This window comes from Adiantum capillus-veneris, chromosome 8 (assembly GCF_014529385.1).
Source record: "Adiantum capillus-veneris isolate H3 chromosome 8, ASM1452938v2, whole genome shotgun sequence".
NCBI lineage: Eukaryota > Viridiplantae > Streptophyta > Polypodiopsida > Polypodiales > Pteridaceae > Adiantum > Adiantum capillus-veneris.
Genome location: NC_140938.1, coordinates 2,251,133 through 2,278,276, shown reverse-complemented (window position 1 = coordinate 2,278,276; position 27,144 = coordinate 2,251,133). Strand labels below are relative to the sequence as shown.

Genomic DNA, 27,144 nt, shown 5'->3' with positions numbered 1-27,144 from the left:
ATTTGCAGAGTGTAGTATACACTGCTCCCAGCTTAGGCTCTTCTAATGATACCTCTCATGGAGGGTCTCCATGCGCTCTCTTAACTGCAGCTCTGCCAATTCATTCAATGTAAGCTCTTTGTCTACTGCTTTAGCTATAGTAGGCTCTGGCTCTGTAGCAGGTGCAGATATTGGTTCCTCTGGAGGCATCTCTTGCTGTACAGTCCCTTCTGTCTCTAGTGACCTGGCTTCAGGCCTGGTAGATGTAGGCGCTATATTTGGCCGTGAACTTGAAGCTTTTAAGAGTGCCAACTGTTGCTTTAAATTTTCATTTTCTAGAAGGAGTTGGTCTTTTTGTAGCATAGATTGAGCTACCAGATCTTCTCTCTGGAAGGCTTCCATCCTCAGCTTCTTCTCGAGCTCTTCTATCTTCTAATCTTTTTATTGCATAGCTATTTGAGCTGAGGAGGAGGTGGCCTCGGCTGCTGCATAGCCTTTGAGATTGTCAATGAGTTCACTTTGAAGCTGGACTTGGGCCTTTAAGGAAGTGATGTGATCCGTGCCCGATCATACATAAATTTGAGTCCACTATACTCATGTCTTGCTTTGTGATGCAACTCCTTTTCTGCTGTAAACTGAGTATGTAGTTTTCTTAGCTCATCATTAGTGCTGGTTGGCTGTTCTTTCAGTTGAGCTACTTCTTGGAGTGCCTTTTCAAGCTGCAAGCTCTTTGTAGCTGTTTCTTTCTCAAGCTGCCTGGCCTGATGCTTCATTCCTTCAGTCATCATTGTAATCTGAGTAGCAAAGCATTAGGAAATTTCAGAGGTCATTTGGAGGGCCATATGAAGAGAGAGAATAATAGAGCACGTCCAATGAGCACGAAGGCTACGTTACGTAGGAAAGTACGTGGAAAGACTCAAAAAATAGGAAAATAGCATAAAACTTTCACGAATCTAGGATTCTAGCATCGTAATTTCCTTCCTTTTACCGAGCTTTTAGGTGCTTGCATGTGGTCCCACTTCTGATATTCTCTTATGGTCATTAACGTACTGGAGGGTGACCATTAAGCCCGCACAAGATATTGGAATTCTAAAACACTTTCCCTCCATTAGAATGCTTTCAAAGTGAATCTCCCTCCACTAAAGCTTTTCTCTGAGAGCTATGGCTTCCACGTCTTCTCGCCCAAGAGGCTCCAGGTGTTTACTGTCTCTCACACCAACAACCAACAACTGCACTTTGCCTAGAAGGCCAAGTAGTAGCATATCCTCAATTACAATACCAGCTTCAATAAGTGCAGAGAACCAATGGGTTGGACAAAGGATAAACAAAGGTTCATGGGTCCTCATGCAACCAAGAAGACCCAAGAGGTCTAGTGGTATCAACGTTTACCGCTCAGCATGGAAGGCCAGAGTGTTGGATTTCAAAGTTGAAATCGGCAAAAGATCTGTAAAGGAAGTTCTTGTTCAGCATGTGTTTACCCATCCAGAGGTGATAGCAAACGGTAGAAATGTATCAGATATACATCAAACACGTTGCAATTGTAAGTACTCTTGACATGTGAACTTACTGATACTCTCATTATAACTTTTCTTATATATTTTGCAATGTTTCTCCCTCTTGTTATGAGCAATGTCTCCATTCTTCACAGCTCAATTACATTAGATTTGTCGTTTGTACTTATTGATACTCTTAGTTTAACTCTTCTTATATATATTGCAGATGTTTATCCCTCTTCTTATGAGAAATGGGAGCCTGTGGAGTGCATAATAGGCCTCTTCCATGTTGTTCATGTCCACATTGGTTCTCTACAGTATTCAGGGAGGAGCAGCAAAAGACTGGCTGATGAGGGAATATTTTTTTATGACCTTTTCTACCAACTCAGCTCAGGGAATAAGAATGGCATGTTGGTGAAAGTGCCTCTACCAACTGATTGGAACACTGTGGACTGGCCAGTTCCCGAGGAAACAATGGTGGAGGTAATGCGAAGTAAGCTCTACAAGGATATACAAAGGTCTCTACGTAGCTCTATTCCCACCAAACTGGTTAGAATTGCAAAATTTTTCCTGTTGCACTCTTCATAGAGTTGTTTCATAGCTACAACATCCGTGTTACAAAAACTATGTTCATGTGCAAGTCATTTCAGCAGTCATCTTGTGACAAACTTCTTGACAGAGGATGGTATGCAAAGGAAGAGATTGGTTTACGGTACAAGGTCGCGCTTGATACTCTATTTGTCAAGTACATGATTGCAAGCCAATCACTGTTACTCTCGTTTTGGTATATGCGATCACAAATGCTCAACGGTAAGTACATTCCTATGGACCAGGTTTCTGCAGGTTTGGAAGATAATCCTGCTGTGGATGTGGAAGTGATTGATAAAGAGCATGGCCCACTGTTGGTGGTTACAATAAGGGAGCTATGCAGTCTTCAGCATTTGCGGCATGACATAATTGAAGAGTCAATGGACAAGGACCTATCAGATTTTTCCTTTTTCCTAGCTGGCCGTAAGGTGATGCGGCGAAGGGATAAAGATATTTTGTTCAAAGAGTTGGATGGTCGGGTTGAAGTAGTGTCAATGTAACAGATATTCTTGTGAACCCAAGTGTATACAAATGACTTTCAAGACATGAAGTTTATTGAGCTCATTTTTCAATTGTGCCCTGTGAAAAAGTGTGCTTGAAATACATTTCTTTACCATGTCAAATCTCTCTCTCTCTCTCTCTCTCTCTCTCTCTCTCTCTCTCTCTCTCTCAATGTTAGACAAGACAAAGACAGGATAGAAGAGTCATCTTAATTCATTAGAAAGTACAAACTCGTCCGTGAACAATGGACTGAGATACAATTTCTGTAAGTATGGAATTAGAATGTCTTCAAGGTAAAAATCAAAGGAATGCCCCTCGAAAGAAGGTGGTGAGATAGTTGTTCCGGGCGGATTTAGTTCTCCCTTTTCAGAAGTATCATCAATCAGTAGTGTATTAGTTGCATCAAAGGGTACATTGATTTGGCTAAACGGTTTGTACAAAAGAGGTAAGTGTGGTTTTTTAGGGTGGTAGTGGCCCTCAACGGTAACGCATTTTCTTTGATCATACAAAAAGGCAAAATCTGACGTGTGAGCGTGGCATACACTGCAAACTATTGTAACTAGTGGCGACAAGTTTTGCCTTTGCATTGAAGACCATATGGAAACTCTGAAGCGCGGAAGAAGAAACTGAATAAATTCCTTGGTTCTTGGACGAACCACGACTCGACAAGTTCCCATCCGAAACGTTTGCAAATCCTCAAAGGGTTCTCTGTCACCGAGAGGCACCCGCATCAGCAGCAATCCATTGACGTCCAAGATAATCAACCTCTGTAAAAGTTGACAAGTACATATAAGTAGTTAGAAGCTGAACATATTTTGCCATACTTGAATAGACATTACCGGAACAACCGTATCTACAGGTAGCAAGGGTCCATACTGGGTCTTTGTAGTGTTCATGTCGTTGTTGCTCTCCTCTGCTTTATCTTCATAGTCATCATTCACATCTTCATCAGGGGTCTCCCCCATGGCTCTTTCTGCCTCATTCAAGGTTTCCTCCAAGGTCTTTTCCTCTCCCTCGGTTGATCGGCTTGCCTCATACATCCTTGCCTGATCCATATCAGTTTGCTCATCCCTAGGCCTGCTTTCCTCATCCATATCCTTTTGCTCATCTATAGGCCTGCTTTCCTCATCTTGGGTTTCAGCCATAGGCTCTTTTGGCTCCTCCACTAGCTGACTTGGCTCTTTCATTGTCTCCTCTGGTTGTACACTAGCACCTTCCATATGCTCATTTGACCTTTCCTCATCCTCGGCTCTTTCATCTTCTGCTGATATGACCCCCTCGGCCCGTTGTGATTCCACTGTATCGGATGCAGAGGTTTGTTGTGGTGGCACGTCATGTTTTGTTAGATCAATAGTGCGGTCATCCAAGCCGCTATCTTCAAGCTCTCTAGGGCTAGACATAGTAAGCAGGTGTTGTATTAAACTTACCCGGTATCTTTGCAAATAATCATATGTGTAGTTTTTTAAAGCACTCTGCAAAATTGAAAGACCACATGGTGAGAATTCTTTTATAGACTAAACCAAAACTAACTGAATGCATTGCCAAATGGGTACCTTAGTCATGAAAGGTTTTAATGCAAAGTAGCTTTGCAGGACATATTCTGCATGGAGAAGACATCTCCAGCCGCAAGAATTTCCATCGGTTTGATTTGGGACAGGTACATCTTTGATTGGGGCCTTGTATAGTTCATACCTTCCACATAGCTTGCCATAGGCAAGCAACAACCTCTTTATACAACTGCACAAAGCAATGTCAAGATGTTAGCATGAGGCTTCAAATTTACATGGATATCTATAAGAAACACTTTCTGATACAAAACACTTACAGCCTAATTTCAGGGTGGGTTCCTTTTATTGAATTGAACACCCACACTGCTGGTTGGTCAACATCAAGGCATATGAGACTCCAGTGATGGTTGTTCTCATATGGAAAGATGATGACAGTAACTTCCAGCATAGCACAATGGAGAAACCAACTCTCAAAGGTCCCAGATGGACTGTTCTTTTGTCTAATAATCACTGACATTTGTGGATCAAGAAGAAACACCTCTGTGTGGGTGTGCAGTGGGAGTTGACTTTTGATCAGGCTGCAGAGACTCTACCTGAGTTAGCAAACCTATTATCTGAGTTTTCAAAGCTAGCAAGATAGTAACACTTACTTAAGACAAGCATAGATAATTGTGTCTGAAATCTGAGCATTTGGATTCTGCAATAAATTAATGTCCACTTTTTCCAGAGCTAGCTTTCTGGCTCCATCTACAAATGGTATCTCTGCAAGCCCATCTTCATGGACAACATTGCATTCTGTTTGCCTCTGGGACTCCACTGCTACTTTTGCTTTCTCCTTAAGATCTGCTTCCCTCATGTCCTCTGTTTGGCGAGCAATAGTCTCTGCCCTTGCCCTTGTATTCACATCATGTGTGACATCTACAACTGTGAGTTGTGGCACTAGCTCCGGGGGGTATAACAAAATTTCCCTCATTTTCTTATCCTTGCAGACATTGGGGACCATTAGTTTGTCATACCTCCACCTTATTCTTTTCAGTGTCTCACTATCTTTGTCCATTATAGTAACCCTGTGGGCATGGGCTGCAACAATGGTCATGTCACTGAAGTACTCCAGTAGGAAGTCCTCTGCTGCTTCTTGTAGAGCCATTAATGCCACCACCTTCCACCTTTTGGTGCCCCAGGTAGCTTCTGCACATATGGACCTCACCATCCTCTGGAAGGGCAGCTTTGGTATGCATAAATCTACACATTTCTGTGCCTTTCTGATTTCTCTGAAAAGTCCCATGCAGGTTTGTAACTTCTTCACCCTTGGCCCTTTCAGAATTTTATTGGGTTTTCCAGGTCTTTTCTTTGGGGTTGCAGATCTGCTACTTGCTTTAGATGCTAATCCTGGTCCCTTGCCTGTCTTCCTTGCAGTGGCTTTTGTTCTAGCCATTTCACTGTACACAAAAAGAAGAGTCTCTCTCTCTCTCTCTCTCTCTTCTCTCTCTCTCTCTCTCTCTCTCTCTCTCTCTCTCCTTTCTATAGCTTATCATATTTAAATAGAGAGAGAGAGAGTGAGAGAGCCCATTACTAAAGGCACGCGTGGAGCACGTTTTGACCTAAACAAACACCTCCGCGCGCCGTTAGTATAACGTAAAAGAAATACTCTCTCTCTCTCTCTCTCTCTCTCTCTCTCTCTCTCTCTCTCTCTCTCTCTCTCTCTCTCTAACACTCAGACATACACTGGTCAATGCACAGTACTAACGGCGCGCATAGAGACATGCACACCGGTTATGCCTCTCTACGCGTGCCTTTGGTATAGAGAGAGAGAGAGAGAGAGAGAGAGAGAGAGAGAGAGAGAGAGAGAGAGAGAGAGAGAGAGAGAGAGGCTATGTGTGTGTGTGTGCCTGTATTTGTGTGTGTGTGTGTGTGTGTAAGTTATATTTGTGTGTGTGTGTGTGTGTGTGTTTGTGATTTGTGTGTGTGTGTCTCTCTATGTGTGTGTGTGTGTGTGTGTGTATGTTATATTTGTGTCTCTTTGTGTGTGTGTGTGTGTGTATGTTTTATATGTGTGTCTGTGTGTTTGTGAGTGTGTGTGTGTGTGTGTGTGTGTGTGTGTTGTGTTTGTGACTGTTTGTGTGTGTTGTTTGTTAAGACTGAGCTTGGTACTGTGACAGAAACAAAGATAGAGAGATAGAGGCAAAGGTAGAGGGAGAGGCAGACCTTCGTTATGTCGATGGGTCGGCTTGCTGTCGGAGATGCAGACGACGGCTCTCTCTCTCTCTCTCTCTCTCTCTCTCTCTCTCTTCCTCTCTCTCTCTCTCTCTCTCTCTCTCTCTCTCTCTCTCTTTCACTCACTCTCTTTCACGAGGTGTGGTTTTTCTCTCTCTTGACCTCTATATATGACGTACAAAAGTATACGGTCTCAATAATGACCGCACGTGTGACAACATGCAATTATACTCTAATTTATAGTAACACGTGGGGCGCCTCCGTGTGTATCCGTTATAAGTGTGATTTTGAGAGAGAGAAAGAGAGAGAACAATAGAGAGAGAGAGAGAGAGCGAGAGAGAGAGAGAGAGAGTGATAGAGAGACAGAGAGAGAGAGAGAAAGAGAGAACAGATTGTGAGAGAGATAGAGAGAGAGAGACACAGATTGAGAGAGAGATAGAGAGAGGGACTCCTTACTCTCAGAGAGAGAGAGAGGGAGGGAGAGAGACAGAGTCAGTTTGACACACAAAAAGCAATGGAGGAGACACCTCCCTTGGAGTTCCTGCAAACCCCACCAACAGTTGGTACAAATTGTGTGTGTGTGTGTGTGTGTAAACAAAGAAAAACCCAGACTGTTGTTCAACACACACACACACACACACACCTCAACACATACTTCCATAGACAGAGACACACACAGACACACACACAGAGATATACACATTCTCTCTCTCCCTCCCCTCTCTGTCCCCGTTACTAACGGCGCGCAGAGCCAACCAAACACTGGCTGCAGCTCTCTCCGCGCGCCTATAGTACAGTTATGACTCTCTCAAAAAGCACGTTTACATCCTTACGCGCCTTTAGTACAAATAGACACATACAAAGAGAGAGAGAGAGAGAGAGAGAGAGAGAGAGAGAGAGAGAGAGAGAGAGAGAGAGAGACTATGTGTGTTTTTGTTTGTGCTTTGGTGAGAGACAGATATATATATATATATATATATATATATATCTGGAGAGAGAGAGAGAGAGAGAGAGAGAGAGAGAGTGAGACTTGTCATGTTTCCTGATGAATAGGATTAAGGTCCAGTAGGCAGAAGAGGCTGAAACCAGACCCAGAGCTTGTGCCAGGATTTCAACCTTTGCAGGCTCAGTTGCTTAATGTTTCTGCCAAAAGAACTGTTGACTTTTGTCAGGACATATCTGAAGAAAAGTCAATTGGTGAAGATCAATCAGAGAGGTCACCAGGGCAAGAGGATCCCTCACCCTACAAGGCTGTGGTGCCCTGTACAGTACTTCTGAAGAAAAATACAAGAAAGAGGAATATAGACTTCTCAGATGATGCAGATGTGCTAGAAAGTAGTCCCTGTGCAACTAAATGTAAAGCCAAAGAGGATGTGTCTTCTCTGGAAGACCCAGCTGCAACTGATGAGAGGCTGTTTGATTTGCAGCATCTTGTGGTGCTGGGGACAAGTTTGATCTAGTTCATTCTATGTTTAATCCAAAGTTTGACATTGAAGACCTGTTAGCTCAGCACAGTAATTTCTTGCAGTCCTACAGAGATAAGTTTGAAGTGATGGTGCAGGTAGGGAGGGTTGTTCTGCCTACTATGACTCTTGTGCATTTAAATGACTGTGGTGGAAAGGGACAGGGACTGAAGAAGTATAGGGAATTACCACCTTCTTGCCGACATTCAGCCTGCCCTTTGCATCAAAAAGAATGCAAACTCATTCAGGAAGCCTTTGGCTTTATGATTTACCTGAACAGCCTGTTTGGATTCCTCATGCAGAATCCTGATGAGGTGTTAGAGGAGCAGGATGCAGCACAGATGAAGAATGCGAGGAGACAACTCATATACAAGAAGTCGAGGAGGTTGAAGACACAGTCGACCTTGAGGTTGAGGCAATTGAAGTACAAAGAAGTAAGATGCTCTCTGTGAAAACCACAGAAATCAAACTTCCATTGGATGTCAGTAACTTCACTGAGAAGCATGCTCAGATGATGTTGCCTGCTGTGCATGACTTCAGGATTGGAGACAGGACCTATATCTTCTTACATGATGTGCAAAGTGTCTTTTATTTAAGGGAGGATTTCTCCTTGGCTATTATTTCCAGAGTCCAAGAGGAGAGGAGTGGATTTGTTTCAGAGGATAGTAGTGATGATGAGGCAATGGAAACATCCAGCAATCCAATGGAATGCCTTTGAAGATGCTTTGAGAAAGCTGAAAAATACAAGGAGACACTACCTGATGAAGCCACCTTCCAAGCAATAAGACAAAGCCTAAGACCATCAACAAGTAACAAAGAAGTGGAGGATTGGTTTAACCATTCAGGTCAGGGGTCAACTACATCTGTAGACCTGTGGCAAGAAAACCTCTTTCTGCAGGATGAGAGCTTCATGGTAACTCTCTCTCTCTCTCTCTCTCTCTCTCTCTCTCTCTCTCTCTCTCTCTCTCTCTCTCTCTCTCTCTCTCTCTCTTTGTGTCACTTCTGACATGATATGTGCAGTCTTGGATTGCTGACAAGGATGACTTCCTTCGGCGCCGGACTCGAGAGTATCGAGGAAGGGATGCGGCCCTAGCGCAGTACCTTTCAAAGCTTTGCAAGTCGCCGATAGTAGTTTTTCACAATTCCATGTCACAAGAGGGTTCACTAGCAACTTACACATTCAAGACACTATCACGCTTCTTGGGTGGACCGGTGCTGCCCAAAAGTGCAGATAAAGTCATTCTTGTGGACAAAGTGTTTGCTAGAGATTGTTTTGGTTACTGCCTGGGCTATACAGGTGGTCGGGCAGCGTATTACTACACCTACATAGCAATGGCACTAGCTCTTGGTAGACAAAACCCAGATGAACTTTTAGAGTATGGCAAACATCTCATGATTCGTTACAAGGGTGACGTGCCAAAAAACAAAATTGAACCTTCAAAATCTTGATACACTTCAAGTAGCAATTGTATAAGATCATGTATTACATAAATTTTGTACAATGTCATCCACTCAGAGTATCTTTCTCCACTTGTGATTCACATACACCATTGTCTCTCTCCACCTTCGTTGACTTTCACGAGCTCCGGAGTTGTTGTATGCCATTGATCTTTTAACTTTTTGTTGTTGTAAATGTCCGATGGCTTGTGCTGTTGCTGAATTTGCCAAGACTTCTTTTGCCTTCATTCGATGAATGATTCTACGATAGAACCATTCAAATAGTTCTCTCAAACTGTTAGCCTTGATTCGAGAGCCGCCATGTCGTGTGTGCCTGAAATAAGCATTTCTCGCCATGTAATGAGAATTTCCCATCCCTTGGGTATTCCATATTGTCGGGTTCCCATACTTTTGTATAAAATATGGTAAATGATTGAAGATGATGTGCTGGATATGAAAACAGATTAGTTAGAATGTTTTACAGTCACATATTTGCACATAAGAGAGAAAGAAATACATGATAATACCATGTAGTGAGTAATCTGGGTGTCTGTCCATGCTGTCTTGAATGATTTTTTCAGAAGGTTGAGATTTTCCTTGAACTTGTTCATATCACCTTGTGACCAGTCATCTTTGTCGCACATCAAAAATAGGATGTCTATTGATCGCCAAACCTCAGCCTTCGCGTTACGAGTAGTTGGTTCATGGTCTTTGACTGCAATATGTAGCTTTTTCCAGCTTTGATACTCTACCTTGCTAACATAAGATGTGTTATATATTTTTCCATGTTTTGTTAGCTTCGGATCTCTTGTACCTTGGGGCTTAGATAAAAACCTCCATGCCTTCACCCCACTGATGGATGGTTTGCATGGGACATCCTTCTCAGCAGTTGATCTCTTTTCATCCCGCTGGATTTTCACATTGCCACCATGAAGCCCCATATCCGACAGTACCATTTCTAAGCACTGCAGGGCTACTTGTCGTTCTGCGGAGTTCTTAATCTTCCAAGCAAACCCGATGTATAAGTAGACCAATTTCTCCACAATTCTACAAAGGGCATGCATTGTACAAATGTGGACATTCACAAGTGGTATTTTCAAAACCGGTCGAAAAGCAGGATCCTCAATGTGACGTGTTGGAGCTTTTCTCCACCACTTTGGGTCCATGACCTTTGCAGGCTCCATGTAGAACAAACACGGCGACTTTGCCATTGCACCCATTCCACAATTATACATGCACTTTAATGTTTTGAGGTCACCTGCAAGATGCCACTGAACTTGAAAGTCTCCCCTTCCATCTAGACGTAGTACCTCTCCCTGGTTAGTCTGTCGATCAATCACCTCCAGAATATTAGTTCGATGGAACACCCAATATAGAATCTCATGATCTTCTTTCTTTACCTGCAACACAAAATAAATGAGACTTAAGTAGATGTGAACATTTGAGCTTACCTGAGAATCTCGCTTACCTCAAACGTACCAAGCCACCATATCTTAGATTCTGATTGAACACTAAAATATAAAGGATCATCACTGGGACACTTTGAGAGGGCTCTATTTATTAAAGTAATAGTAACACACTCTAGCTTTTTCTCTTTAACAAGCTCACACTCATCCAGTTTTAACACAAAATGTAATACCCCTCGTGACTCTTCAAATGTGATGTTGTAAAACTCCACCATTCTCTTCTGTAATATCCGTAGGTCCATAAAAATATTGTTGAACTCATCATATGCCATGTTTGCTCCATGGCCACTGTAAGTTGCTTCAATATGAAAGGGTTGTCCAAGATAGTCTCCCTGTGCCTCGTTAAGCTGAAGCCTCTTTTTCCAAACACTTGAGGCTGATGGTAGAAGTTTGGATTTTATACCCTTCCTAACAAAGATGGATGAGACAGACTTTTGGATAGCCGAATATCCTCTTTTGCTTACACCAAGTGAATCAAGTGTGCCTTGTATCTCTTTTGCAGGCACTGAGTTCTCTGAAATAAAGCGGTCCACTACATTTCGTTGTAGGACCTTAAACTTCTTGTCATGTACTATATCTGCTGCCAGGCTTCTACTTATAAGTGGCTTCAATCTCTTTCCTATATTGGCTTTGGGGTCAATGTTTTCCTTGTCAGGATAGATTGAATCTCTACATGAAGACAATGCATAAGTAAATAACAGAAAATTTGCTTCACTAACACTATTTAGGCACATGAAAACAATGCATAACAAGAAAAAACAAAAAGATTACTTAACTAAGACAATGTAGCCAACCAAGAAGCATCACCTTAATGCTCGGATTCTTTTCTTGAGACCTCCTGATGCAACCTGCAATGTTTCAAGATTGCGCAATTTCTTCTTTCGGATACGACCACCCAAGATGGTGTCCTTCATTTGACAACTTCGCACCTTTCCTTTCAGTTCTTGTACCTCTGTTTTATGTTGCAAAATGGTAACCTGATCTGTAGAATGTAAATGTGAAAGGCGAACAATCTCACATTGTTGAGCTTGGAGAATGCTCTTGTAAGTTTCAGCTTCTCTTGTAAGAGATTTACAATAACCCAGAAGGCCCTTTTCTCCATCACCAGCAAAGGTCAATAAGCTTGTAGGATTGACAAACGGTGGAGACGCATTAGTCATTGGATTCTTAGGGTAGAGAGAGCCTCTCGTCCAGATATCTATGTGTTTAGCTCCCTGAGCTCTGAGCGTGTCTATGGAAGCGGGAGGTATATGTGTGTTTGTTTTACTGCGCTTAATCAATGGTTGGTACTCATTGTCCAAATCAATGTGAAGGTGATGTTTGGCTCGTTTCTGGGTAACATTTGTGCCATTTGAGGAGTGCGCCATTAGCCAAATGTGCAGGTTTAATGGAAAGTGAATAGCGGCAGCGCCTTCGTCCCTCCATGTTAGCCTCATTCCCTCCATATTGACGAGGTTCATTCAATGCAACTGAAAAGAGGATTATCCCTCAATCACTACGAATGAATGTTCAGAAGAGTAAGGAATCTACTTAAAGTACACTTTTTGAAATTTTACTATGAAAGACCCAGCTCTTTTATTTGCCATTTTTTCTAGAGAGAGAGTGCGAAAAATACATTTTCTTAGAAGGCCCTCCAAATGACCTTCGAAATTCCCTAATGAAGTCCAAGCCTTGACCGAAGGTCTACATCGGCGGTGGGACCACTGCTGGAGGAGTGTGGAATATAAGTGGTATTGCAACTGTGTCTTCTCATTCCTTTGATGATTCAGCTATTGGTGTGTGAGCTAGACTTTCAGCTTCTTTTTGCTTCTCTAGCGTAGCAAGCTTGACAGTTTCTTCCTTTGGAGGTGGAGGCGCTTCATCATCTTCGAGGTTGATAATAATTGGAGCACTTTGGACCTCGGGCTCTCCCTCTTCTTCGAGTCCTGCATATTGTTGACTTAGTATGTGAGTTCTTGTTACAAAGACAGATACCTTTCTTGCCGCAATTTCTCCACTAAATTGAGTTGAATCTTGCTTTTGCTTCTGAGCTTCGTCTTTAGCTATCTCAGGCTCTATTTGTGTTGCTTGTGCAGGTTGTGCTTCTGAGATGTGTGGCTCTTCAGGTTGTGGAGGAGGAGATGGAGGCTGTTGTTCTGTTACAAGTGGTTCATATGCTGCTGAGCCCTCCATTCTTTCCATCCTCTCTTTGGCAAGTCTTTCCTCCTCTTCCTTTAGATATGCTTTGAGAAGGAGGTCCTCTTTGGCCGTGGTGACTGAGGGCTTTTTGACGCGTGGTTCTCGTGGATTCCACGTGCTCCTCAAGGTCACCGGCTACTACCGTTGCTTCTTGTATGCTTCTTTTAGGCGTTCAAGGCGAGCCTTCTTTTGTAGTGGATCCTCTTGCACTGGAGCTGTGGGAGGTATTTTCCTTTTCCTTGTCATCAATGGGGTGTGTTCCTCTTCCTCTCCCTCAGTCTCCGGCTCTGATGCTTGTGTTGGTTGTGGTTTAGAAGAGGTTCCCGCTTGTTCTTCCTCTTCGGAATCACTTTCTGGTTGCGAGGCTTCATGATGTGTTTCCTCTTCTTCCTTCTCCTCTTCTTGCACTGTCACTAACCTCCTTCTTAATCATGCCCTCACTGGCTTAGCCTTCAGCTTGGGTGGCTCGTCGTCAGAGGAATCAATATCTTGTAACCAATCTTGTTGGGAGGGAGCAGGTGGTAGCTGAGTTGTGGCCCCAATGGCCTCATATGCAATTCTTGTCCGAACTTCGAGGGCAGCTAAATATTTGACAGGGCCCTTTCCTTGGAGGTGAAGGAGATTATAATGAATGTACTGTGGATGATATATATCCACAGGGGCATGTTGTCGGCAAGCCCATGAGAATGTAGTAGCCACTGCATGGTTGGGGGTGGTGAAGCAGGGCGGTCTTTTATCTATAATATGGAAGAAGTGTTGATAAATCCCATGAGAATGTTGTCGGCAAGCCCATGAGAATGTAGTAGCCACTACATGGTTGGGGGTGGTGAAGCGGGGCGGCCTTTTATCTGTAATATGGAAGAAGTGTTGATAAATCCGGGTGGGGAGCTGAGCCCTCTGGCAGATAATGCTATCAAATGTAGCGATTGAATCCCGCTTTACAAATGTATTTGGCTCTCTTTCATGTCGAGCCCTCATTGGCATCCCCGTGTTTGACAGGTTTAGTGCAACTGCAATAACTTCTTGGCTTATGTGTACTTGGACTTTTTCATTGGCCATATTAGTGATATGGGCAATGCCATCTGCTTGAAATGTGTGCAGAAGCTCATAAGTGAAGGAGTACGAGTGGAAGTGCGACGCGAGAGAGAGTGCGAGAAGAAGAGCACGACGATATGGTGAACTTGCTCTACTGTAATGTGTAGAGCATAGTGAGTTCTGATTAGGTTTTTACAAAAGAATATGTGTACATACCTGGCGGCCCGCCCACTTACCTGGGCGACCACATTGGGCTTTATACCCCAACAACCTCCCACTTAAAGTCCAATGTGGTACTTTAAGTGTGAGAGAAGCTACTATACAAGCTAGTATACAAGAGATGTAGAGAAGTGATGTACTACCCTACACCTAACTGCTTGCGAAAATGCGCAAAGCTCTCTGAGGGAAGTCCTTTTGTAAGTAGATCAACAGGATTTTCTGTGGTGTGAACTTTGACAAGCTGAAGTTGCTTATCCTCGAGCATTTCCCTGATGAAATGATACTTCACATCCACATGCTTTGTCTTTGAGTGATAAACTGGATTGCGAGCCAATTGTATAGCACTTTGACTATCATAATATAACACAGGCATCTCTTCTTTGATTCCCAAATCTGTTACTAGTCGATTAAGCCAAATTGATTCTTTGCATGCCTCTGATGCTGCAACATATTCAGCCTCTGTAGTAGACTGAGTAACACAATCTTGTAATCTAGAACGCCATGATACTGCTCCACCAGCCAATGTAAAGACATACCCTGACGTAGACCTTCGGTTGTCTAAGTCACCTGCATAATCTGAGTCTGTAAACCCTTTACACTTAGTTCCTGACTCCCATAGCATATACGCATACTCTTTGTAGCTTTCAGGTATCTCAATATTCCTTTCACTGCCTCCCAATGTTTCTTGCCTGGGTTTGACATGTATCGACTTACTACTCCCACTGCAAATGCAATGTCTCGAAGAGTAGCAATCATTGCATACATCAAACTACCCACTGCAGACGCATATGGAATCTTATCCATTTCAGCCTGTTCTTCCTCAGACACAGGACAATCTTGTTTGCTAAGTTTCACATATGGTGGCAATGGAACACTCAGTGCCTTTCCCTTCTCCATATTGAAAGTTGCAAAACCTTGTCAATATACTCTGTTTGAGATAACCAAATCAACTTCTTTGATCTGTCTCTCTCAATGCGCATACCAAGTATATGACTTGCCTCACCCATGTCTTTCATGTCAAACGATTTTGCCATCTTTGATAAAGCCCTTGGCAACAAGCAATCAACATGTCATCCACATACAAAATAAGGATCAACCAACTACCATCCTTAGCCTTCTTTGTATATAGACAGTGATCGAACTCACTACGTTTGTAGCCTTGAGAAAGGATAAACTTGTGGAATTTATGGTACCATGCCCTCGGTGATTGTTTTAAGCCATAAAGACTCTTTAACAGCTGGCATACCCAATCTTCCTTGCCTTTCTCAACAAACCCTTCTGGCTGCTGCATGTAAATTTCCACATCTAAATCACCATGCAAGAACGCTGTCTTGACATCCATTTGGTGCAACACCAAATCTAATATGGAAACCAATGCAAGAAAGCATCTCAATGTAGTCATCTTGACCACCGGACAGAAGACTTCATCAAAGTCAATGCCATGTTCTTGCTTAAATCCCTTGGCAACAAGCCTTGCTTTGTACTTTGGCTGACTATCATGAGCGGTGATCTTATACCTGTAAACCCATTTACAAGGTAGAGCCTTTTTGCCTTGTGGTAATTTAACTAGCTTCCATGTCTTGTTTTTATGCAGAGCTGTCATCTCTGACTGCATGGCCAATTGCCAATTCCCGGAGTCCTTCATTTGCACTGCTTCCTTGTAACATGAAGGCTCATTGCAATCAGTCAACATGACATAGTTCATAGATGGAACAAACCTATCAGGAGGTCGTGTGACACGTCCAGATCTACGCACAATAGGTGGCTCAGGCTCAGCCACAACCTGTGGTTCCACTCTATCCTGTCCTTGCTCCCCTTGAGCCCTGACATTTTGTCTTGCACGTGCAGGTCCATCTTCTTGGAAGACAACTCTTCTAATCTCCTCAACCCTCTCTGGTTTAGAATGATATTTGGATTCATTAAAGTGAACATCATTGCTGCGGACAACCTTTCTGGATTCGGGATCCCAAAGTCTGTACCCCATCTCACCAGAATTACCATAGCCTAGAAAGATGCACTTTCTACTTTTTGGCTCAAGTTTGTTCATAAATTCCTTTGGAACGTGAGTATATGCCTCACAGCCAAAGACTCTGAGATGCTTGTATGAGGGCATTTTGCCTGACCATACCATCTCTGGCACTGAATCCTTCTGCAAAACCTTGCTAGGAGATCTATTTACAAGATGAACAGCTGTTGAAACAGCTTCAGCCCAAAACCCATTTGGTAGATGTGCATTAGATAACATACTTCTGACCTTCTCTTGTATGGTCCTAGTCATCCTCTCAGCAACACCATTTTGAGGAGGATTGTAAGGAGCAGTAAGTTCATGTTTTATACCTTTTGACTCACAAAAGTCCTGAAAGGCCTTTGAAACATACTCTCCACCATTGTCAGTGCGTAAGCATTTAAGCTTCTTGCCACTCTGATTCTCCACAAGTGTCACAAACGTTTTGAAAACACTCAACGCTTCATCCTTGTGCTTGAGAAAGTAAACCCATACTTTCCTCGAGTAATCATCTATAAATGTCATAAAGTAAGAAGCTCCCCGTAGAGATAGGTTAGGCATAGGTCCACACAAATCACTATGAACAAGTGCCAACTGTGTATCTCTTCTATTGCTTCTATGCTTATGTGGCTGCTATGTTTGCTTACCATACAGACAATGTTCACAGAATTCAAAATCATTAAATGAAAAGCCAGGCAAATAACCAGAACGAGACAAGATTTCCATTCCCTTCTTGGACATATGTCCTAACCGGCTATGCCACAAAGAAACGTTCGGCTGCTCGGTTACATTGATTACATTTTTAGAGACATTTGATACTGATGGGGGCTTTTCACAAGCCAAGCTCCCATACCCCTCTTCTCTCGTCCCCACCCCATGAAAACCCCCTCTTAGGGAGGGAGTGATAAAAGGTATTGGAAAAAGTAAGAAAAAAATAAAGTATGATTATGTAAATATATAAGAGAGGTAAAATAGGCCACCTCATGCCTGCGGGGTAGCCCATCCCCACCTTGCCTCTTTTTTCTTCACTGTTGCCCCGTCGTGTGTCCCTTTTCCTCTCCTCCACTCAAAAGGTCAACCCCCTCTCTCTTCCCCTTGTCCTTTCTCCTTTCTCTCTCCCCTCAAGCTACCCCACCTCTCACCAATAATGCATTATAACTCACCAATAATGCACCCTAACTCACATGCAACTTACCCTATCTTCCAAAATAGTATACCCCACCCCCTCTTTCTCTCTCCTATCATATCCCATGACCCAAATACCCCCCTCTCTCTCTCTAAAGGGTGCCATATCTCTTGTCTTGTAGCTAAATAACCTTCCCCACACTCACACACACTCAGTTTCACTGAAAAAGGTGCCCACAGACCCATCCCCACCCAGTGGTTACCTGATTTTTCTTGTGTTCACACACATCTGCACACAGATTCACCTCTGAACACACTCCCCTCTCTCCCCTCTTGTAATTACTTTATTCTCCATGTCACCTCTCACTTTTTTTCATCAACCCATCTCTCTCTCTCTTAGTCTCTCTCTCATGAGACTGCTGTTCTGGCACATATACACACAGCCAGACAAGTGGGGCCCACAGTCACATGGCCTATGTAGATAATGATTTCTTCATTTCTAAATTCTAGAATTCCTCCCCCCTCCTCCCCTATATAAAGAGGGGTCACCATCACACTAAATACACACACAACATCACCAAAGAAAACACTATGCACTGTGTGTGCCTAGTGCACACACACACACCCACACCATCACCATCACCGCAATCACCATGCTTGTCTTGAGCATGACCTCTACACCCTTGACTATGGAAGATGAAGGGCAACTAAATGAAGGATGATGGCCATAACCCTCATGCGAGTCGTCGCCATCAACTCCCACCTATCCGCCATGTGCTCTACCACTCTCTCCCTTCTCATTCCCCTACCCTATGCTCCCCATTTCATCGCCTTATTCTCTAAATAAAGCTTGAGGTTTTGTGAGTATGTTTTCTTGCAATGTTTTGCCCATGTGAGGTGTGCGGAATCGCCACCTAGTCTTGTGTTTTGGAGTGAGCTTGTGTATGTGTGAAGGATGTGTGGATTCGCCATCCTTTTGTGGTGCCTAAGTACTAAGCCGCTATACCCCCTCCCTCACTCTCTCTCTCTCTCGCTCTCTCTCTCTCTCTCTCTCTCTCTCTCTCTCTCTCTCTCTCTCTCTCTCACTTGATCTCATTCCCTTTCCTCTTCATCATTACTCCCAAGCATCCATCTCTCTTGGATGAAAACTTTGTTATGGTGGTGTGTTGTTTGCGTCCTAGCCGTTGAAGCTAGGTGGTGCCCCCTGTTTGCTTTACCATGACAGGCTCGAGGCGCGCCATTCGGTCCCCGGTGTTTTAGAGGCCTTCGGGATTCGGGGTTCGCTTTGCTCCCGTCAATACATAAATCATGTAAAGTCCTCCAGACTTTACTCCATGTGCTACTGTCATAGAACCCTTGGATATCTTCCACATGTTCTGTCCAAAAGTGGTGACGTAGCCAGCATCATCAAGTAAACCTGTGCTGATCAAGCTCTTTGTAATTGCGGAAACATGTCTCACATTCTTCAGCGTGAAAGAAGATCCATTCTAAAACTTCAATTGAACATCTCCAACACCTAAGATCTCACATGTCTGCCCATTGCCTAGCCGAACATGATCTTTAGTGGTCACATAAGAAGTAACCCACTCCTTGTTTGGAGACACATGAAGTGATGCCCTTGAGTCTATAATCCAATCACTCAGTGCATTTCCATCAGATGCTGTAAGAAGAGCTGAGTCCATTGTATTCTTCAAGAAGTAGATGTCTCCTGACACTAGACTGTCATCCTCTGCAACAGTGTTTGTCACATTTATTTCTTGAATCTTCACTGAGGACTTGTTCTTCTCACCATGGTCTTCAGCTTTCTCTTTGACTTTTTCTGCTTTCCATTCTCTGCAGTCTCTTTTCATGTGACCCTTCTTGCCACAATGGTAGCATTCTATGTCACTCTTGCCTTTAGCATTGCGGGACTTTCTACGAGACTGATTCCTCTTTCCACCTTTGTACCTTTCTTTGGTCCTTCCTCTGACAACTAAGGCTATTCCTTTGCCTTTGTCCATTTTCTTTCTATTGGTTTCTTCAGTAAGCAGACTTCCTTCTACACCTGCTATGTTCATACCATCTGGAGGTGCAAAATTACTCAAAGCTGTGCGAAAAGTGTCCCAACTTTCCGGCAATGTGATCAACAGGAACATAGCTCTAACAGGTTCATCAAACTTGACACCTTGAGCTGACAACTGACTATAGATTGTGTTGAATTCATTCAGATGATTGGACATAGGTGTCCCTTATTTCATCTTCAAGTCAACAAGCTTTTTAAGCCAGTATACCTGTGAAGCTGCACTCTGCTTCTCATAAAGATCACTCAGCTTTAACCATGCTTGATAAGCTGACATCTTGTCTGCTACATTGAAGTAAACGCTTTCTGCCAAAGTCAGCATAATGGTAGAAAGTGCCAATTCATCCATTTCGCTCCATTCATCTTCGTCCATATCTTCTGGTTTTATCCCCTTGAGCTTTATAGGTTTTATCTGCTTCTTTTGTACCAACACGTGCCAAATATGCTGCTTCCACAATGGGAAATTGGTTCCATCCAGCTTCTTGATATTGTAAAGAGCAGTGTCCTGTGATCCAGCCATAGCTACGCTTCACAGTGGTTTACTTTCCTGGGAAAAATTCGGCAGAGTTTCCCCTGTAAACTGACCTGTGAACCAATATCAACCTGTCAAATGAACCAAGAAAGCTTCAGATTCTGCATAAATTTCGGCAGAGTCTCCTTTGTAAAATGGCTCTGGTGTACTCAAAAAACAGACCAAAAAACAGCTCAAAAAACATTGTCTCTCTGACACTGTAAGTTGCGGGTAAACCTGTCCTGCACCTGTACTATCTCTGACTGTCCTGTCACTGTCCTGTAAGCATAGACTGCGACAATGCCTCAACGGCAGTAAAGCAAAGATGCAATCCCAACTGTCTAACTCACAGTCAATACATCCTTGCTGCCTATCTAAGGGTGCTCGAGGGATCTCTCCAAGACCTGTATCACCGAAAGGATCTCAACATTTGAGAATCCCCCAGCTCAATAAAACCTCACTCAACCCTCAACAAAGGCTGCAGTAGATCTGACAGTACATAGACTTCCCACAAAATCATACATCCACAAATTTCCCACTGTATGCTATAACCGCTGCGGCGGTTGTTTGCTGCGTGACTCACAGCCAGCAAACCCTCAACAGACATACATCATCTTTGACAATACATCCCATGTGGAAGTACCTGCAATGTCAGGATGAAATCTGGAATAATCAAGCAGCAAACACAAGCTACCTGATGAACTAGTGGATGTCGCCTACAGTCTGTGTGTAGATGCGCCCGTGTCGTATGTGACACGCCTCCAAGAACTGTGAGCCGTCCTTCGATGTGTAGACAACCACAAATTAGCACTCTGGGAGTGTCGATATCCTCAGCACCTACAGTCGTAGGCCGAAAACCCCAAATTTGCAGAGTCGGATCTGCACTCGTCGACCACGTAGTCGAAAATGGCCTGCGCAGACCTTTGTCGAAGCCAAATGGTGGCCGAGATGACCTCAGAATGAAATTATGACAACACCGAGCCCTTTGGGTATTCCCACGAGATTTGGGGCCGTGTCTTCGCCTGTCGAATTTTACTCCAATCTGAGTTGGTGACTCTAGCCTCCTGCAGTGCTGCCCCGAGCCTCGATCTGAGCTCTGATACCAGTTGAAGGAGTACGAGTGGAAGTGCGACGCGAGAGAGAGTGCGAGAAGAAGAGCACGATGATATGGTGAACTCGCTCTATTGTAATGTGTAGAGCATAGTGAGTTCTTATTAGGTTTTTACAAAAGAATATGTGTACATACCTGGCGGCCCGCCCACTTACCTGGGCAACCACATTGGGCTTTATACCCCAACAATAAGATCTCTGTAAATCTACTCTGCATGGCTCCATTTCAGAATATCTATGCAGATCCACTTTTTCCAAGTCATCTTGGTGCTAGCTGGTGAGCCCGTAGACTTCTCTTGGGGTTAGGGGGACATCCACCAGTTGGTTGTCTGGGGTTCTGAATATTCCCTCATATATGGTTACACTGTGTGCTTCCAAAAGCTCTCTCTTTAGGTAGGTGGTTGCTTCCTTCATTGTCCTCTTCAGGATAGTATAAGGGGGCATCTCTTCTAATTCTTGCTTGATGGACTTTCTTCTGGGTCTCTTGGCTGGACTCTTTCCTTCTTGCATTTTCCTTGTAAACAGACCACCAACTCGAAAGTTGTCAGTGTCTAGTCAGAGTGCTGAATAGGAGCTTCAACTGAATCTTTGATGATCATCAAATGCAAGTAACACTCAAAATATATGTATAAAGCATGCTTGCAAGCCCAAAACACTAAAACTGACAATTTAGCAACATCAGACAGTGAGCGTGTTTACCTTCTCCAGTAGGTGTTTTTGGCACTTTGAGGTGAGAATGAGTGCATAGGCATGTAATACAATGCATATGGAGTATACTCCCCAATTTTCGTGTAATATGGAGCAATATACCATGAGATATAGCAAACCCTAGATGGTAGGTGAGCTGTATAAATAGGTAACTTAGTGAAATTTTGATGCATAGTGCTTGTGGTTTCACAAACGTTGTGCAATGAGGCTAGATACAGCTTTTGATGGGGTGCAAGTGAACTTTTGGGCATTGAGACAGTAAGCGCGCTTACTGTCTCCAGAGTGATATGGAGTTGGTTTTTTGATCTGTAATGCTAGGGTTAGCTGGAAGGCATCATTTGATGATTTTTGATGTGATGACTTTGATAGTATGATGCTCCTTGGCAACAGTAGGTCCAGAGTTGGCTAGCTGGTGACTGAAATGGCTAAGTGATGGTTTTTTGCATTTTTACTTGGTAGGAGGCTTAGCCAATGTAATCATGGTGATGTATAGGAGCTATCTGGAAACTTTGGTAGTAGTCTAGACATGGGAGACAGTAAGAGCGCTTACTATCTCTTGAGCATTTTTTGAACTTTTTGAGAATGTAGCTTTATGGATGGCTCATAGAGGCTCTAAGAAGCAATTGTGGAGCTTGGCTCTCAACTTGGAATTGGGTATCATGGTTTCTTCACCAGGATTGATGTTGGCAGACTGATGAGCTTGGATTTTGGTGTAAGGATGGGGCGTTTGTGATTTTGTGGGTCAAATGCATGTATATTGATGTATTTTGAGGTGCATATGTGCTCAAAGTTGAGAAATTGGCCAAAAATCCCTTAGAGACAGTAAGCGTGCTTACTGTCTGGGGGGTCACAGAGTGACATGCAATTGGAGTTTTGTGTTGGGACATTGTAGCTAGGCCCTATACACCCTTTTGGTGTGGTCACTTGTCATTTTTGACATCCACATTGGGTGTGGTGTCTTCCCAGACTCCCAAAGCCATCTGCTTACTCTGTGTTGGTCTTGGCCTTCCGGTTAGTATATGCCTATGTGGCATTGTTATTAGACCTATCTCTAAGGTCTCTGTGAAGTCCTATAGCCTTTGGTGGTCTCTAGAGTCTACTGTGTTTTCTACGGGATTGTGCCTTCCCAGCCCTGTGTGTGCTTGTTACGTGGTTGTAAATGAGTCAAACAAGCATTAAATGACTTGAAAAGTATTCGTACTTACCCCTCATGGTAGCCATGACTGCAATGTGGAAGTTGGTGGCAGGTGGAAGCAGGTAGCAATATGCTCTCTCAAGCTCTCTTTCACAAGGACAAGTAGCAAATGAGCTTAGAAATGAGGGCTTGGGGTATACATACCTGGGGCTTAGGATGTGCAAGTGCAACTACCCCCATGGTTAGTCCCAACTCACATGTTAGATGACCTATGGATCGAAAATTTTACTATTTGGACAGCGTATGGCCAAATTCCATCACTTTTGCACTTTGAGCCTTTCCGCTTTAAAAATATGGTTTTCGTCATTTTCCGCAACCTGACCTGTTGACATTAGAAATCCATTCTGAGAATTCTTGCGGGTTTCCTAATATAAGGAAACATTTCCTGTATCTCTGTTTTATTTTTGGTGGCTTATTACTATTTATTAGAAAACAAAAAGAGAAAAATAGCAAATAAATAGTAGAAAAATAGCAAATCACTCCAAAAATTATCCGAAAAATCAGAGGATGCCCGGATATCTCGTATTTATTTAAGATAGCTAAAAACTAAATTTTGTACATATTTACACACACCTAGGGGTATATATCTGGCAGTTTTCCCTTTTTAACCACTATTCAGGGCAGAAAATGCAAACTTGGTCAAGAAAATTCGCGATAAAACACAAAAGAAGTTGGAAAACATTTGAATACACTGCCCTATCATCATTTTGGGTCCGCTTTTGGAATGCCTCCCCCCCGCCTATCTGGAGTCCTCCTGGACGACATTGTGACATACTAGTGGTGCTATGCATGGGTAAAACATTGGTGCATATGCAAGGCCGTGTAATTAGCCCTATGCATGCATACTCGGTCAATGCATGGAAAAATTAACGCTGTGCGACATGAGGGTCTTAAGCAGATTGCTTAAGGGCATCTGCTGGCGAGGTTTCCAAGTGGTAGAATGCTTTCAAGAGACTAAGTTTCTCGGACATGGTCAGAAGTGGTGGTGGTTTGACCGATGTTGACGTGTTGAGTACCTATTGATTTTTTTTAGGTTGCCATTGCAACCTGGATGTAGCCGGTTTCGGGTTTGGAATCTTTCGTTTGGGTTGCCATTTATACGAGACGGCAGTTTTGGTGGGCTGTTTAGGAACCCAAACTTCTTTGTAGTGAATAGGACTTTTGGGTTTGATTTGCCTGGGTGGTGGGTGGGCTCTGGTGTACTGTTTGGATTGTCGGAGAGGATGGATGGTTGTGCCTGCTGACTTCTTTACCCAAATGTAGTTGTTGTCAATTATAGCGGTATCTTTGGGTATCCACAATTGTCGAGTAGCCGTGATTGCCGTGTGGTTGCCTTTTGGCAGCGGGGGTTGAGCAACTGTTGGCTTGGGTTGCTTGGGCCGCCAGACCTGCTTGGTTTTCTGTATAGGAGTAATGACATTAGCAGGTTTGATTGGAGTCCACCTATATTTGCTGGATGTTGTCGATGTGTTGGGCACTGGTGGTGGCTTCGCTTTCCACACAAGTTGTTGGCTAGGCTTTCGCGGTGGAGATTGTGGATTTGATTGTTTTGGCCGCCAAACTTGCTTGTATGTTGGGTGAGGTAACTGTGGAATTCCGATTTATGTTGAGGCCTTTTTTTGGTGTGAGGAAGTGCAGGTTGTGACACTGGTTCTTCAATGTTGACCTGACATGCAGCATCAGCAGTTTCCTTTGGCTGTGACGGTTGTACAGTTGCTGAAACAGGTGCAGGTGGTGGAGGAAGGAATTTCTGATTGTTTTCTCGTAGTTGCCGATGAGGGACCTCCTCCTCGCTTGCAAACAACACTTTGCTGACCTTTCCCTTTGCTTGAAAGTACATTTGGTTACCTGACCAGTGCAAATAAGCGTTGTATCTCCTTTGCCAGGTTGTACCAAATATGATGGGGGAATAATCATCTTGAACATCGCACACATCAAATTGATGAGTGCACAGCAGGCCATTGATATACAAGGGTATCTCCGCCCAGCCTTTGGTTATGATAATTGCATTATTGAAGGCTTCACAGCAGCGGAATTCTGGCACTAACTGAACACCTATCAGCTGTTTAAAGAAACTGTATGTGACGTAGTTGTAATGAGCTCCTGAATCGACTAAGACATAGGTTGGAACTTTATCCAGGGTCACTTCAATCGGAATGCAAGGATCAACATCTTCATCATCCAGATCAAAAGGAGTAATCTGATACATCCGAGTACACTTTTGCTTGTTGAATCCCTGTTGCTGCTGCTTTCGTTTGAGTTGTTGAAGCCGTGCTTCTTCTTGAGCTTCTTCTTTGATAAATTTGGTTGTATCTTTTCAACAACCAGCTGCATGCACCCTCTCAAGCATTTCTGGAGTTAGCGGGAGATGATATTTCTTTAACCTGCATCCACTAATCCAATTAGGCATCTCCTCTCCCTCTAATGTGGCAAATTTGATGGCCCCGCTAGATGATATATCTGTAATCAAATAGGGTCCCATTCCTCACTTCTTCAATTTCTTGGTTTTTTGTTTGAGTTTGTAGACAAGCACATAATCACCTTTCTGAAATTCTTTCATTATCAGGTGCTTGTCATGGAACTCCTTCATTCTGTGCTTTTGCGCGTAGATGCCTATGATAGCTTTCATTCTTGTTTCATCAAGTTTCTCTAGGTCATATAGGTGTTGTATGAGCTCATGACCTGTCCATTCGAGTGCTTGTGCCACTCTTAAAGTAGGAATTAGGAATTCCATTGGCAATATTGCATTAAGGCCATACACCATATTGTATGGTGTTGTATTTAGAGCATTCTTATAGGCCACTCTATATGCCCAAATTGCAGCGTGCAATTTCTGGTCCCAATCAGTCCTATTGTTATTCACTATTTTTGTGAGCACTGTGCATAAGACTTTGTTTGTGCTCTCCGCTAAGCCATTGGTTTGCGTGTGATATGGAGCTGACTTCTTATGTATGACAAGGAACTCGTCAAGCAAGTATTCAATCACTTCATTGACAAAGTGGGTTCCTCGGTCACTGACTATTTCTATGGGTAGCCCATATTTGGTGAAAATTTCTTCATATAGAAACTGAGCGGTGGTGCATGCATCATTTTTAGTTGTGGCTTTTTCTTCGACCCATTTCGTTAAGTAATCTGTAGCCACAATGATGTATTCAGTGTGACTCCTATAGGCCGGTGTGATCGGACCCACGAAATCAATTCCCCATTTGGCAAATGCTCTAGTTCCTAACATAGGTCTAAGAGGCATATGGTCCTTTCGCATAGGAACTTTTGCACGTTGGCAGTCATCACATCGCTTGACATACATCGCCGCGTCTTGAAGGAGTGTCGGCCACCATATCCCTGCAAACATAATCAATTGCGCAGTGCGTTCTACTGAGAAATGGCCACCAACCTGCCCTGCATGTGCTTCCTATAGGATTGGCAGGTATTCTCTTTCCGATGCACATAGCCTTAACTGATTTTCTTTGTTTCGTTTATACAATTGATTGCCAATCAATTGATACATTTTTGCTTTCTTTATTATCGCTCGTTCCCTTGTCTTGCTCATTTTCTCGAGAAATGGAGACCCCTTAAGATAATCGCCTATATACTGACTCCATTTAGGTGCTATGGTCACTTGGTATAAGGTGGCATGATCCACCGGTGGTTTGGCTCTGCATCGTGCACATTCTTGAATGTACTTGTGCACATCCTTCTTCATCTACGGCCAATACACTACAAGTCGATTCAACTTCCTGGAAGTCTGGTGGAATCCGTGATGTATTCCAATGACCTCTGTGTGAGCTTCAACCAGATATAGTGGAATCTCATCTGCCTCAACGTATAATTGGAATATACTATCAGCATTTTGACAATACAAACTTCCACTAATCAGCTTGAAGTTCTTGCTTTCAAAGACAACATCTGGTGACATCAGTAGTTCAAGCCCTACTGAAACTTGTCCGATAGACAAGATTTGGACAATTTTGTGACTCCATCGAGGAATCATTTCTATATTGAAAAGGTAAGCATCAGGTCGATCATCATCAATCCCCATTGGTGGCTCTCCGCTTAAGATTCGAGACAGATGATCATCTCGTTGGTGGGTTGTACCTTTTTTAACTACTACAGTGAAGTCAAACTCTAGCAATATGATGAACCATCTGACGATTCTTCCCGTATTGCATGGTTTGTTCACCAAGTAGAGTAGTGCTTGATGATCTACAAAGAAGGTGAAATGATTGGCTAGAAGATAGTGTCTGAACTTCTTTACAGCGTATATCATTACCAAACCTTCTCTTTCAGTGGTGGTATAGTTCTTCTCAGCACTATTCAGCTGTCTACTGGCGTAAGATATTGGGAAATCCA

General features: G+C 43.3%; 3 protein-coding genes across 3 annotated transcripts; all 3 read right to left on the bottom strand.

The window, feature by feature from the left end:
- Positions 1-42: 42 nt before the first annotated feature.
- Positions 43-12,890, bottom strand: LOC147451567 (uncharacterized). The gene is made up of 2 exons (XM_086518768.1): positions 12,310-12,890; positions 43-786 (listed from the first exon to the last, which is right to left on the bottom strand). The coding sequence occupies exon 2, from the start codon at positions 379-381 to the stop codon at positions 43-45; it is 339 nt and encodes a 112-aa protein (XP_086374894.1). The 5' UTR covers positions 382-786; positions 12,310-12,890.
- On the bottom strand, positions 12,399-12,821 carry LOC147451568 (uncharacterized). Its single transcript, XM_086518769.1, has one exon. The coding sequence runs from the start codon at positions 12,819-12,821 to the stop codon at positions 12,399-12,401; it is 423 nt and encodes a 140-aa protein (XP_086374895.1).
- An 11,177-nt stretch (positions 12,891-24,067) lies between the features above and the next one.
- Positions 24,068-25,003, bottom strand: LOC147451566 (uncharacterized). The gene has a single exon (XM_086518767.1). It carries the CDS (start codon positions 25,001-25,003, stop codon positions 24,068-24,070), a length of 936 nt encoding a protein of 311 aa, XP_086374893.1.
- Between the last annotated feature and the right edge of the window lie 2,141 nt (positions 25,004-27,144).

Coding starts and splice junctions, on each gene's coding strand:
- LOC147451567 (XM_086518768.1), bottom strand. CDS start 381: ATGGAAGCCTTCCAGAGAGAAGATCTGGTAGCTCAATCTATGCTACAA.
- LOC147451568 (XM_086518769.1), bottom strand. CDS start 12,821: ATGGAGGGCTCAGCAGCATATGAACCACTTGTAACAGAACAACAGCCT.
- LOC147451566 (XM_086518767.1), bottom strand. CDS start 25,003: ATGTATCAGATTACTCCTTTTGATCTGGATGATGAAGATGTTGATCCT.